Here is a 14727-nt window from a genome sequence, read left to right on the forward strand (position 1 = left end):
AAAGCAAGATCTTCAAGGAAAAACAAACCTGCCTGGTGGACAAATGGCATTAATACACTATACAACAGGAGAAAGAAATTGCAGTCTAAGAATAGGAAGGAATGGTCTCAAACTGGAAACACTCCCTCCTCAACTTAAACAAGCAAATAAGACTCCTAGTGAAGGCTTCTATATGATCTGGGGATATAGCAAACCTGCTGGCTGACAGCTTCAGTGAAATCTTCACTCCCCTGCCCCCGTCTCATATACCCCAAACCATCCTTAACACCTGCCCCACACCTAGTATCTCCGAAGAGCAGGTCTTAAACGCCCTGTCCAAGGCCAGAACTACAGCCTCCATGGGACCATACAACATCCTGGGCTGTGTTCTACATGGGTTAAAACAGGAATTAGCATGACCATAGGGCATGCTGGTCAATCACAGCCTAAGAACTGGCTTTGTCCCAGCAGAATGGAAAACGGCTACCATCATCCCTTTGCACAAAGGGGGTGCATCCACGGACCCCGGGAACTATAGCTCATTAGCCTGACCAGCCTTATCTGCAAGGCCATGGAATGAAACATCATGGACCTTATTAACAAAGCTATAGGAAATTTCCAAATGCTTGACCCCACCCAGGTTGGCTCTGCCAAGGGAAGATCATGCTTGTTAAACTTGGTGGACGTCTTCGAGACAGTCAACAAAGCCCTAGACGAGGGCAAATCTGTGGGTACAGCTTACCTAGACTAAGCCAACGACTATGACACAATCCCAGGCATCATTAATAAACTCACCCAGCTGGGTATCAACCCATACACTGTCAGGTAAGGTTGCAAACTGGCTCACTGAAAGAACTCATATGGTCAAAACGGGACTCCACCCTAGACAGCAGACCCGCAACAAGTGGTGTTCTACAGTGATCAGTTCTGGAGCCCCTGCTGTTCAGAATCTACTTCTGTGTAGTACAGGCTAAAACTAAAGAATTGTGGTTGACAAAGTTTGCTGATGACTCCAAACTGGGAGCGATCACCAAAACCCCTAGCAATGTTAACATCCTGCAAGAAGGTCTTACTCAGACTAATGACTGGTGCTAAAGTCATGTTCTTAAACTTAATTGAAAAGAATGCATTATCATCCCCTTCAGCAAGGGTGATGTTCCTGCAAAATACCACATCAATACTATAAGAATACAATCAGTGGTAAGAGATCTGCCCACACAGGTTGACAGCAACCTTAACTTTAATCACCATGTCTCCACAGTGGTAATATTTTATATTGCTCATCTCATAAGTAAGGGCATTGCCTCCAGAAAAAGAGGTTATAACCCCCTGTACTCTTCCTTCATCAGGCCAATACCAGTATAACTCTCCTTTTGGTAAGTTCCTTTCCAAACACGTGCAGCAAGTGGACAGACCACAAAGGTTCCTTACAAAGAAAATTCAGGGTCTTCAAGATCTGTCTTATGTGGACAGACAGAAATCATTGTCACTTTACTCTGTGTCACATGGACTGCTCACAGGCAACCTGTGCCTTGCATACAGAGCAATCTCTGACCCAGCTTTAATGGAAATGCTGCACATTTGCAAGTCAAATGGCAGACAGGTTACTCGCTCAAAGGACCTTAACCTGGTATGTGATATCAACAGAACTTGCTGGACAGACAGATTTGTCTCAGAGATTGCCCCAATTTTGTAACAAGCTTCCTATTCAAATTAAACAAAGCCACTTGTTGGCCCTATTTAAGTATTAGTTGGATGACTGGATGGGTAGCTCGAAATTCACCCCAGGGGCTCTACCTGTGCCCCTCTTGGCCAGGGGCAATAGCTGTTGATTTTAGTGTCTGCTTCAACCAGACACCCTTGGGAACACTAGTTGAACTTGGCTAGGCTTATAAGGGCCCTGGGGCCATTAACCTAGTAACCTCCTATGAAACCTCATTCCACTGTGACTGTAAGTACTACACCAGAGTGATCAGTGATCAAAGGTAAAAGATGAGTGGTCTGAGGAACAACAAATGGCCACAGCAGAGTAACCCACCTGCAGCTCAAGCAAACTGCTAGCCTACTGTGGTGACAAAGGCTGTTTGCTTAACTTTTTGTTTTTGCGGATGGAAGAAGGACCCACCTGCATTTTTTCAGACTGTTTATTCTGCTTTATGACAAAACTGGATGAGAGGTACTCTGCAGCAGAGAAACCAAAATCTAAATCTCTAGCCAAAGGAGAATTTAAAATTAGATTTTTCACATCTGGGAGGTTCTGAGTAAGCAGCCATGCAAAACTTCTCAAAACAGTACGAGGGGCCATAGCTCTTGAAGTAGTATCAACTGAGTCATATACACACAAACTGTAAACAATGACTTGCAACATTTAAAAGCAGAAGAAACTAAATTGCTTAGAGCCTGACAATTCAAAATTGTGAAAATAAGTGTTGTAAAAGCATACACTTTTTTCCATACTTATCAATAATCTTCCCATCCTTGTCAGAAAGAACAAGACTGGAACAGCTTGTCCCATGGTGAAACCAAAAATGGTGCTTCTCTCCCAGAGAAAACAAGCAGCAAAAGTTAGTAAAAAAATTAAAGTCACTTTTTTCACAAAAAAAAAAAAAAAAAAAAAAACAGCAAAAAGGACTGTTAAATAGTTTATTTTACTTTTTATGCTGGCAAAGTATCTCCACAGGGAAAAAAAAGTTTTTCAATTACTTTAAACTGACAGGAAAAAGTGCACTCCGATTTAAAAGGACAGTTAAGTTTTGTGACAGTCCGTTAAAAACAACCTCCTAGCTTAAAAATAAATTTCCTACATAGGAAAGTAAAATAAAACATTTTTTTTTAATATGGAAGGGTTTCCATTAAAGAGAAACGTATCTGCCCAGCAAAGGAACAGCAAAAGCTCACTGTCAGTCCTCTAAAGGCCACAGAAGAGTGCTGTCTTCAGTGGCAGGAAAACCCTGAAGGGCTTGGGCCCTGAACCAGTCTTCTTAGTCAGCTCACCTCAAGCTGATTGGTTTGGACACGTGGAAGGTACCCTGAAGCTTTGAAACTAGTCACCTCATATCATTGGGCAGATTACAACCTATATATCTATGGTTACTGCAGCAGTATCAATATGCTGAACATACTCAGCTTTCTAAAAATGGGTAATTCATTAGTTACAGTAACAGCAGACTGATCAAAGTACCACAGCTTTAAACTGAAGTCACTATGAAGTCATTTAAAAAAATCTAGAACGTCCCTAAGCTTCTCTCTGTAAGCAGGTACATTTCAGTCCTTTATTCAAGGTAACAAAATATACTTCGGTATGATGTGGGTGGTTAAGTCCAAAGCGAGTAACTGCTCATCTTCCAGCACAGTGTCCCTTTATTAAACAAAAGGCTTGCCAGATCTACATCTAACCATATTTCACTATGCACTGGCTAGCTGTAGTGGCCTTCTCAGCTAACCTCAGGTGTAACTCTTGTCGCTGCCAAAAGCACATTCATTTTAATTTGTCCATTAAGGTGTTTGCCTGTTATTATTCAGTGGATCTAAGCAGAAGCTACAACTCCACCTCTTTCAAAGCAAGAAGACAGATTATCTTGAGTGCACATTCTCCACATGTAAAAGTAAAGTTATATCAATCTCTCTGCATACATACATATATTTTAGCATGTTACTGACCTATTTTTTTATGAAGAAACAAGGAAAATGCATAAACTTTTCAGCCAGCATTTTCTACAGCCTTAACTAGTGTATCTCATTCTCTTAAGTTCCAAGATCAGTTTCCTATTTTTTTCATTTTCTACAACCCAGTCATAATAGTTCAAACATGGACTGTCCATAATCTGGAAGAATTATAACTCTAAGACCTTTAAAAATCCTACGAATGACATTTTTTAAACCTGTCTGCCACTGCAGCTTTTTTATTATTAATTTATTTTCCAAATCCTGAATACTGGCTTTGTTTACATCTGGTCTCTTCACCGCATCCTCAAACCTTTATGTATTTCTAAAATTTCCATGAAAATTACTTTTAAGTTTTTGCAGACTTTTTCAGTTTATGTGGTTCCTGAAAAGACACTTCAGAAATTGTCAAAATAAATAATACCTGGTAAAAACTGAGGTGAGCCAAAAAAATCAGCATAATACTATTAAAGCAGTAAAAATTGTACTCAAATGTAGAAATACTATTGTATTGCACACAGCATGGTGATTACACTCGGATATCCAGAAAGGGACTAATCAGTTAAGCACTTCTATAGCACAAGACATGATCTTAACAAATCATAAGTACCCCTGCTTCAATTGTTATGATCGGTTATCATGCTAGGCAGTTCAACCTGCCAATACTGACTAACTAACAACAGAGGCAGAAAAAAAATGGATTTATTTCTGTCTGCTGTCTGTGCATGTGCAGGTAACTTGTCCCTCATTTTTTTCTAAGGTAACAGAATATTTAAAACTGACAGCACTTGTTAAGTGCTTTACTGCTTTGAAAGCCAGAAAAACACATAGTGATTGCTTTTTTCCTGTAACTTTTAGTACATGGAACAGATAACGCTCCATGCACTACAAAAAAATTATTGAGTCTCTAATCAATCTTTTATGATGTGTTCTCAAAACAGATGCCAAGACTTAACTATCAAGCTTCATTCTCAAGAGGATATTCTTGGTAACCATGTCGTAAAGACAAAATAAGCTAGTTATGATCAGGGACCCACTCATAATCCCCTATATTATGAAAATTACAGTGAATTTTACATGAACATAAATGGAGATGAGCAGCTGTGCTTTGAGATATAAACTTTCTGAATACTGACTTTACAATAACCAACTTAAGTCGTCCAAGCAGAAAGCAGACTTATCTTTAAATTATGTAAACCCATAAACAGCACATTATGTAATATAAAACACTGACTTTTCTCCATTGCACCAAGCAATGAGGGTTCCATCCTTACTGAAAGCAAAAACTTTGCAGCTTTTTCCAGTGTCTCTGCAAAAAGAGAAAAACACATATTTCGTTAACTTTTATTATGAGGCAGTTTAAATATAAATAACTCAGTAATAGTTTCTACACAGCAAAATTCATTTAGTCGTTAACGAGTGGCTGAGTGAATTTACTACTACATGCCACTAAAAGACAGAAGAATAGACTACAGTCAGCAAATGTCCTCACCATTACATAGCTTACTATTCTTCAGTAGTGTCTGTGAAAGTTTTCCAGTATACCAACCATAAACAAGTTGTACTTAAAACAAAGTGCTTATGTAAAAACTGGTATTTCTGCAACTTCTCTGTTATATATGTTTCACCACTTCAGCAAAGGCAGACACCACTGCAAAAATCAAAAGCCTGGATGCAGCCAAAGACTTAAACTGTTAAAGATAATGCTGCTCTTAAAAAAAAAATACATACTCTACAAAACTACCAATGTCTCACTATAATTAAGGAACTGATGGATGCATGTTTATGCACAACAACATAAACTGCTGCACATCTGCTACCCAAGGGACTTTTCAGCTACAAAATGTAGAAGCTATAAAACATGTTAAATGACAATCGGAAGCTCGGCTTTCCTGTTTTATATGAATGCCCAATTTCTAAATCATTATCAAGTAGTTGTTCTTCTTTCGGCTTTTCCCGGTTAGGGTTTGCCACAACGGAACTCCGGTCCGCTAATGATTGGCAGCAGATTTTTCGGTGCCGAGGTGCCAGCTTGACGCCCAACCTTCAACGAAGGCACGCCCATTCACGCATATCTTTCAAACGCCACTTGACCGCGGGAAGGACATGCAGGCTCCACACAGAAGGCACTCTAGCCAAGAATCAAACGGGAAAGCCTCTTGCTGTGAGGCGACAACGCTACCGCTGCACCACTGCGGCTTTATCAAGTAATCCATAGAAATACAAAAATTCAGCATTTAAATTAGGGCAGCTTAATGTGTCAACGGTACAATGGTTCAAAGCTTCTGTAAATGGAAATGCTAAATACTGCACAGGTTGCCTTAAGCTCCTGCTTGTGAAGTTAATAAAACTGTAGTTGCAGATGCCTTCTTTTAGTTAAGCAGAAACGGATAAACCGAGGATCTATGACAATCTGCCAAATGTTTTATATTGGATCACACATATATGGGATCCTTTTGTATATGTAGAACACACAACTGTAGTACTAGTAACATCAAACTACAAAGTCAGAATATAGTTGAATATATACTAAATCTCAAGCTGTGGGAACTTTGGAGACTCTCGTTCTGAAGTACAAAGGTCATGAAATTAATATACATAAGCAGCAGGGGTGTGGTGCAAGGGGTAGACCCAAAAACAGACACACGGGCACATATATATATATATATATATATATATATATGGATCACCTTTAAAATCCTGAAAGCTCAAAATCCTGAATCTCAAAATCCTGAACACAAAATCCTGAAAGCTCAAAATCCTGAAAACTCATAATCCTGAATCTCATAATACTGAAAAACATACAGGACACCAACACAGACTATATTGCAGCTACACTACACTGCACATACACTACTATCTATCCACTTACCCTAACCCAGACCCTAACCCTAAGGTCCGTCACTATCGCACACTCACCTCACCTGTGCCCTAACCCTAACTCACTTACCCGCCCCTAACCCCAAATTCTGTCACTATCGCACAATCACCTCACCCGCACCCTAACCCTAACTCACTTAACCCACCCCTAACCCTAACATCCATCACACTCACCTCACCTGTGCCCTAACCCTAACTCACTTAACCCGCCCTAACCCCAAATTCTGTCACTATCGCACAATCACCTCACCCGCACCCTAACCCTAACTCACTTAACCCGCCCCTAACCCTAACATCCATCACAATCGCACACTTACCTGACCTGCTCCCTACCCGAATGTCCGCACAATCACACATCAGTGTTGGTGTCCTGTATGTTTTTCAGTATTATGAGATTCAGGATTATAAGTTTTCAGGATTTTGAGCTTTCAGGATTTTGTGTTCAGGATTTTGAGATTCAGGATTTTGAGCTTTCAGGATTTTAAAGGTGACCCATATATATATATATATATATATATATATATATATATATATATATATATATATATATATATATACATACATATATACACATACATACACACACACACACACACACACACACACACACACACACACACACACACACACACACACACACACACACACACAGGATATAAAAAGTTTACACACCCCTGTTAAAATGCCACGTTTTTGTGATATAAAAAATGAGACCACAATAAATCATTTCAAAACTTGTCCCACCTTTAATGTGGCCTAAACAAACAAATCTGTTAGGGGAAAAAATATACAATAAGCTGGTTGCATAAGTGTGCACACCCTTAAACTAATGCTTTGTTGAGGCACCTTTTAATTTAATTACAGCATTCAGTCTTCTTGGGTACACACAGTACAGTTTTGTACCTACCATAAATGTAGATGTTCGAGTGTATACACTGCTGCAGTCATTACACTTGGGTTATCCTGCCGTCAGGTGGTCCCTCGTTCGGCCTGAGTTCCAAAGTCTTGGTCCGGCGTCGGTTGCTGACGCTTCTTCCCTGACGTCAGTGCAACAGGGGTATATAAGATGCAGCCGACGCCATTTTCTTCAGTTTTTCTTGCCCCAGATGTCAGGTGCCCCCTTAAAGGTAGGCAATGCAAATTGCTAGTAAAACATACATATGAAAAGCAATCAAAAACTTTCAGTTACCAGCAAATACTCCTCATAGGTAAAGGGAAGAAGATTTAGGTACGTACCAGCAAGTAAGAGGGGAAGGAGGGAGGGTAACCTGGACTGCAGCGGTGTATACACTCGAACATCTACATTTATGGTAGGTACAAAACTGTACTACGTTCATCGTGTTACACTGCTGCAGTCATTACACTTGGGTGGAATCCCAAAGCTGAGGTAGGGTGGCTGGTTCTATAAGGCATTAGGGGTGGCTATAAGGCCCTGCAGGACTGCAGTGGCAAAGCGAGCTCTGGATTTAGAGTAAAGAGGCAGATGGTAATGCTTGGTGAAGGTATGTACAGAACTCCAAGTTGCTGATTCCAAAATGTCCTTGGTAGGTACTCCTCTGAGGTAGACAGTTGAAGTGGCTGTTGTCCTGGTGGAATGAGGCCTAATGCTGTTAGGTACAGTTTTCCCATGGTGTGTATAGCAGAAACGTATACAGTGTCCTATCCATTTTGAAATGGTCTGTTTTGAAATGGCTTTTCCCTGTGCTCCTGCAGCATATGCTACAAACAATTGCTCAGTTTTTCTGAAAGCTTTGGTTTTGTCCAAGTAGAAGCGTAACTGCCTGTGTATGTCCAAAGAATGCAGAAGACTCTCCCCTTTATTCTGTGGGTTTGGATAAAAAGTTGGCAAGTGAATAGTTTGGTTTAGAGCCACACTTGATACCACCTTTGGCATAAAAGTAGGGCTTGTTCTTAAAGACACCCTGTCTTGGTCGAAAATGATGAAAGGTTCCACTGCCATTAGTGCCTGTAATTCTGAAACTCTTTATGCTGAGGTTACTGCCAGGAGCAGATCAGTTTTCCAAGAGACAGATTTTAAATCTGCTGAGTTAGCTGGCTCAAAAGGAGGTAAAGTTAATTTTTCCAACATGAAACTGAGGTCCCAATTTGGAGTTGGTGCTCTACGGGGTGGTCTTATGTTTTTAGCCCCTCTGAGGTACTGTTTTAGCAAAGGATTAGACAAAATAGGTGGGTCCGTGTTGTAATGAGCAGAGATGGCAGAGGCGTGGATCTTGATGGATGAAAAGGAGAGGCCTTTGTCCAGCATCTCATTTAAATATTGTAATATCTGAGGAATGTTTGGGACGAGAGGGTCAAGGCTGTGAGCCTGGTTCCAGGCACAGAATCTCTTCCATTTATCCGAATAGGCTTTCCTGGTGCTAGGCCTTCTGGCCTCCAGAATGACATCCATAACAGCTTTGGAGAGAGGCATTGCTTGCTTGACTAAGGAATCTGCCATGCAGCCAGGTTTAAAGTCTTTTAGCTGGCTGTGAAGTGTCTGATTGTTGTGCTGAGTCAGAAGATGTGGGATTTGAGGCAAAATCCAGGGTGGACCTTGTTCTAAATTCTTTAAGATTGGGTACCAGTGCTGGCGTGGCCAGTCTGGGGCAATTAGGATCATCTTTGGCTTTTCTTGCCTGGCTTTTATGAGTACCTTTGGAAGGAGAAGTAGTAGTGGGAAAGTATATACTTGTAGGTTTTTCCAGCTGAATGAGAGGGCATCCACTTTCCATGCTTGTGGGTGGTAAGTGCAGAATTTCTGTAGCTGGCAGTTCATTGGTGATGCAAACAGATCTATGTCCAGGCTCCACCATTTTTGTGTTATCATTCTGAATATTTGTGGATGTAATTTCCACTTGTGCGGATCCATGATGTTTCTGCTTAAGTCGTCTGCCAGTGTGTTTTTCTCTCCTGGCAGGAATTGTGCTTGCAGATGAACTTGATAGGTTAGAGCTGTGTTCCACAAGGTCATGGCTTGTCTGCAGAGGGGATAAGAATGAGTGCCCCCTTGCTTGTTTATGTACCACATATCTGTGGTGTTGTCTGTCTTTAGTAGTAGTTGTCCTGGATGCTGAAGGTCCTTGAAAGCTATAAGGGCATTTTGTACAGCTAGCATCTCTTTTTGATTGATGTGAAGATGCCTTTGTTCTGCAGGCCACTTGCCCTGTATACATTTTCCTGCCATGTGTGCTCCCCAGGCGTAATCCGAAGCATCTGTTGTCAGTGTTTGCCTGGATGTGGGTTGAGTGAGAGGCTGTCCTTTGTTGAGATTACATGCTTGAGCCCACCATCGAAACTCCTGTTGAAGGCAAGGAATTAGTGGTATTACTGTTTCCAAACTTTGACAGTGTTGAGACCAGACACTCTTTAGGTACCATTGTAGTTTCCTCATATGCAGTCTGGCATATGGAATTAGTAGTATGCAAGATGCCATGTAACCCAAGGTCTGCAGAATTTTTCTTGCAGGGAGTTGGGTCTTTGTTGCCATCAGTTGAAAATATTGAGTCAGTTGTCCTTGCTTGTCTGGCGTGAGATAAGCCATCTGGGCCACTGTATTCAAGCTGGCACCCAGGAACATTATCTCTTGTGAGGGCACTAGTTTTGACTTCTTTTCGTTTACTGTGCACCCTAGGCAACTTAACTTTTTTACAAACACCAGATGCTTTAGAAGAATGTCCTTGCTCTCTGCTTGAATCAGGCAGTCATCCAGGTACGGATACATTTGAATTCCTTTCTGTCTGCAAAATGCAATTACTGGTGCCAGGCACTTTGTAAAGACCCTGGGCGCAGTAGATAAGCCAAAGGGCAGTGCAGAGAATTGGTAGTGCATTGAACCAGCTATGAATCTGAGGTACCTTTTGTAATTTTGTTTGATAGGGACATGCAGGTATGCCTCCTTGAGGTCCAAAATTACGAGCCATGCTTTCTTGCCCAGCATGGGAAGAAGCTGCTGTAGTGTCAACATTTTGAATTTTGGAACATCCAGGTAAGTGTTTAGAGAAGAAAGATCCAGAATGGGTCTCCAGGCTTTGTCCTTTCTGGGAACCAGAAAGAGTCTTGAGTAAAATCCTTGTCCTTGCTCCTGTGTTGGTACCTTTTGAATAGCTCTCATGTCATGTCCACGAGTGCTGTAATTTGTCTTTGAGCCTCTGCCCATTGATTTGGTGGCAGATTTGGCATTCCTTTTAACCTTGGCAGAGTGTGAAAGTGGAACCTGTAACCTTGAGATACAATGTTGAGAACGCATTTGTCTTTGGTGATCATATGCCAGTTGTGACAGAAAAGTGCCACTTTTCCTCCCAAGGGGGCTGCCAAGAGAGAACTGCTTGGCAGCTGTAGTGGGAAGTCATTGGGGCTGTTTTTTATAAGGTTGAGGCCTGTCTTCCCCTTCTTTCTGGGTTGATGCACTCCATTGTTGAGGCCTGTAAGGACCTTGTGGTTGACCTCTACCTCTTGGACGTCTGTATCTGCCCCTTTGAGGTCTGTCTGTAACTGGAAAGGACCAATTCTTTGTTGGCCAATTTCTGCTAAATTGAGGAGGCTGAACCTGTAAGAAATCCTTCACCATTTGCATAAATTTTGCCTTATCCTCCATTTTCTTTAATACCTCTTCTGCCTTAACTCCAAATAAAACATCCTGCTGCAAAGGTGCATCCAATAATTTTGCTTTAACATGATCTGGTAACGTCTGTTCTTTTAACCAAGCATGTTTTCTAATGACAGATCGGTAATTTTAGATGTGGAAGATGTACAACATGCAAATATATCCATGACACACAGGATAAAATCAAGATAAATCTAAACAATATTAAAATTAAAGGGCATTTTAATTGTCATACTTCAAACGTTATATATGTAGCACTTTGTCAACATTGTAAAGCCTTTTATATAGGTAAAACAAGTAGGAAGTTTAGGAGTAGAATAAAAGAACATCTTTTGGACATAAAGCATATGAAAACTACAAATGCCCTAGTGAGACATATTCAACTATATGCTGATCATAGATTTAAATTTTGCATCATTGATCATTTATTAAATGATGCACAGGGAAGATATACAAAATATGATTTGGATATACAGGAGCTCAGATGGCAGATTCTCCTGAATGCCCACAATTGGCCGGGACTTAATGAATATTGTACAATTAAACCTATCCTTATGAAAAATCATATTAAGGGCAAGCATTGATATAGTCTTTGTACACTACCAATTTCATAAGTTAAAATTAAAATTTCAAAATTAATTCTAATAAGCAGGGAAGTGCAATACACATATGTGCAATCTATGTATATCTTTGTATAATAGATTGAACAATATATAGATATATATAAAACCCTAAGGAGTAATCAACAAAATTGTTAATCTTACTTAATTAGACAAGGAAGTGCATATATATTATACAATGAATAATATTTATACAACTAGGGTGGGGTGTTTATAAGAGATATTTGTACATAAATTAAACAATTCAATATATACACACATTGTATCATTATTTACATATTTTACATATATATATATATATATATATATACATTTTTTAATATAGGAACTGTAATAGAATATTAGTTTGCTCTATGCAACACAACTTTTATTCATTTTTATATTAATTTTTCATAATGTTACCAGTTTTTATGTTGTCGCATCTCATGTGTGTTTTTTTCCTCTTATCTTTCCTCTTATTTTATGTGATATTACATGTGATTTTTTATATGACATTTATGTTATTCCATGAATATACAAAATATAGGTAATGAATACACATAAAAAACATGAATTTATTGCGTTTACTTAATTTTAAACATTGTTTATGGATAAATTGTTTAAACAGTACATTTAATTATCAATTAATTAAGTAATTGATTGGACCTGTTGTATATATAAGGGAAGCAGTAATTAGTGTAGTTATTCTAATGAAGTTCGTCTTGGCGGACGAAACCCGGGTAAATCATTGTTTGTGTTTGTTGCACTGCGTTGTGTTGGCTGTACCAGTTCGTATACCTGTTTTTTACAAGAATAAATTTCCATTATTGCTGCAGACACTTGGAGAAAATTCTTCAGCGTGGAATTTTTTGGTGACAGTGACAATAGTATAACCTTTGTACAAGGAGGTAACGTGCAATTGCTGTGGTTTACCCCGACCGTGGAACTTCCTGGTCGTATTTTACTAGTTTGTGCTCTATCTTCGTTTTTTGCATCCAATAATTTTGCTTTAACATGATCTGGTAACGTCTGTTCTTTTAACCAAGCATGTTTTCTAATGACAGATCCTGTAATTGCTGCTCTATAGGAGCCTCTAATGAATCAAACCCACATTGCAAAGTATGTTTTCCCACTTGTTCAGCTGCATGCAATAAATCCTGCATTTCCTTATAATTAGGAGGATCTGAGTTTGGAAGCATTTTTTGTTTCAACTGAGACATCAAATATTGCTAATATTTTAGCATGTGAAACTGGCAATTTAAGGCCCTCATTGCTAAAGTTGCAGATGTATATACTTTCTTCCCCCATCTGTCTAATGCTTCCCCCATCTGTCTAATGCTCTGGAATCTCTGTCAGAGGGGACTGGATTCTTTGCTGAAGAGGCCTTTACCCTTTTGGGGCCCTGAGAAATAGTCTCAGGGTCAGCAGCAGGGCTTTTATAAAGAAATTTGTGAGAGTCAGGGACTCTGTAGTATCTGTCTGGCTTAACTAGAGCAGGAGGTAAAGAATCCGGATTCAAACTGGATTCAGTGTACACATCATCCACAATATCTAATAATGGCGGAATAGCAAGGGGTTTGTCGAGAGGTAATAAAAGGAAATCTTTGAGCCTTTTCTTGGATTCTGAATAATCCTGGCCCTCCCAATGGAAATGCTCCCTCATGGTATATAAGATTTCCCCCAAAGGAGTAGTCCTCTGGCGGAGAGACTGAAGGAATTGATTCCTCAGCATCAGAATCCTCATAAGGGGGTAAAGAGTAACCTAGGTCTGAGGATGAATCTGAAGAGATGGATACCTGGTCGGATGAGTCATAGTCTGCATCCTGTCTAGGCCTTTTATCAGGAGGGGGATGGGACCCCCTGATCAGAGTGATTAAGTCTTCGGCCATTTTGAGCATTTGTTTCTTAGGCATGGAGGCCTGTCCTGGTGAATGTTGAATTTGTTTCTTTGTTTTTAAAGGAGTTTTAGACTTAGAAGATTTAATGGTTAACTGAGTAGGTCTGAAAACACCCTCTGAAGCTACGGGTTGTTCAGCTACTCCGGATCCCTCTGAAGGGTTAGTCTCGGAAGGCTGTAAATCTGGTGCGTCTGAAGGCCCAGCCATCTCCACATGGGAGTCAGAGGCGGCCTGTGGTTCTAAAGAAGCGGTCGTCAGGGGCTGCGAAGGTGCCTCGCTGAAAACCGGAGAACTGGTGACTGGCCTAGAAGAGGCTTAGTTGTCAGTTTTGTGCCTCGGATGCCTGTCCTTGTCTTTGCGCTTTTTGTGCATTCCGGTCGTCGGTAGTTCCGACGGCATGGTGTAATTGAATTTTCTGCCAAAATAATGTCGGGCAAAAAACCGACAACCTGTGACGTCGTGGTCTGGGCCTAGGCATGGGATACAATAAGAATGGAAATCCTTATGAGGTATTTGCTTCCCACAAGAAATACAGTTATTAACTTTTACTGACATTGGTCTGAGGCAAGAAAAAGTTTCCCCAACATGGTACTTAGTTTTGTAGAAGACTTCGGTTCTGTATTCGGAATGAAAATCTAAGGATTTGGCCGACCGGCACTTGCGAACTGCTTTTGCTTCGGGCACCGCGCGGCAAGAAAGACTGAAGAAAATGGCATTGGCTGCATCTTATATACCCCTGTCGCACTGACATCAGGAAAGAAGTGACAGCAACCGACGCCGGACCAAGACTTTGGAACTCAGGCCGACTGAGGGACCGCCTGACGGCAGGATAACCCAAGTGTAATGACTGCAGCAGTGTAACATGATGAGCATCTGCCGTCAATTAAAGGGACTCTGATTAATCCCAAATAAAGCTCAGCTGTCCTAGTACGATTTTCCTGACATTTACTCAGTTGCCTGCTACAGCAAAAGCCATGGTTCATAAAGAGCTTACAAAGCATCAAAGGGATCTCGTTGTTGAAAGGTATCAGTCAGGAGAAGAGTACAAAAAAATGTCCATAGCACTGGATATACCATGGAACAAAGTGAAGACAGTCATCAAAAA

At 40.4% G+C, this 14727-nt stretch overlaps 1 protein-coding gene across 1 annotated transcript in view; it reads right to left on the reverse strand.

Annotated features, from left to right (window-relative positions):
* Nucleotides 1-14727, reverse strand: part of EIF2A (eukaryotic translation initiation factor 2A) — a 1204316-nt gene that overhangs the window by 1098525 nt on the left and 91064 nt on the right. The window contains exon 3 of the mRNA XM_044063751.1: nucleotides 4877-4951. Within this exon, the coding sequence (XP_043919686.1) occupies nucleotides 4877-4951 (75 nt within the window). The remainder of the gene's footprint in view (nucleotides 1-4876; nucleotides 4952-14727) is intronic.

The sequence above is a fragment of the Protopterus annectens genome, chromosome 2.part2 (genome assembly GCF_019279795.1).
Source record: "Protopterus annectens isolate FY-2018-M chromosome 2.part2, PAN1.0, whole genome shotgun sequence".
Classification (NCBI taxonomy): Eukaryota; Metazoa; Chordata; order Ceratodontiformes; family Protopteridae; genus Protopterus; species Protopterus annectens.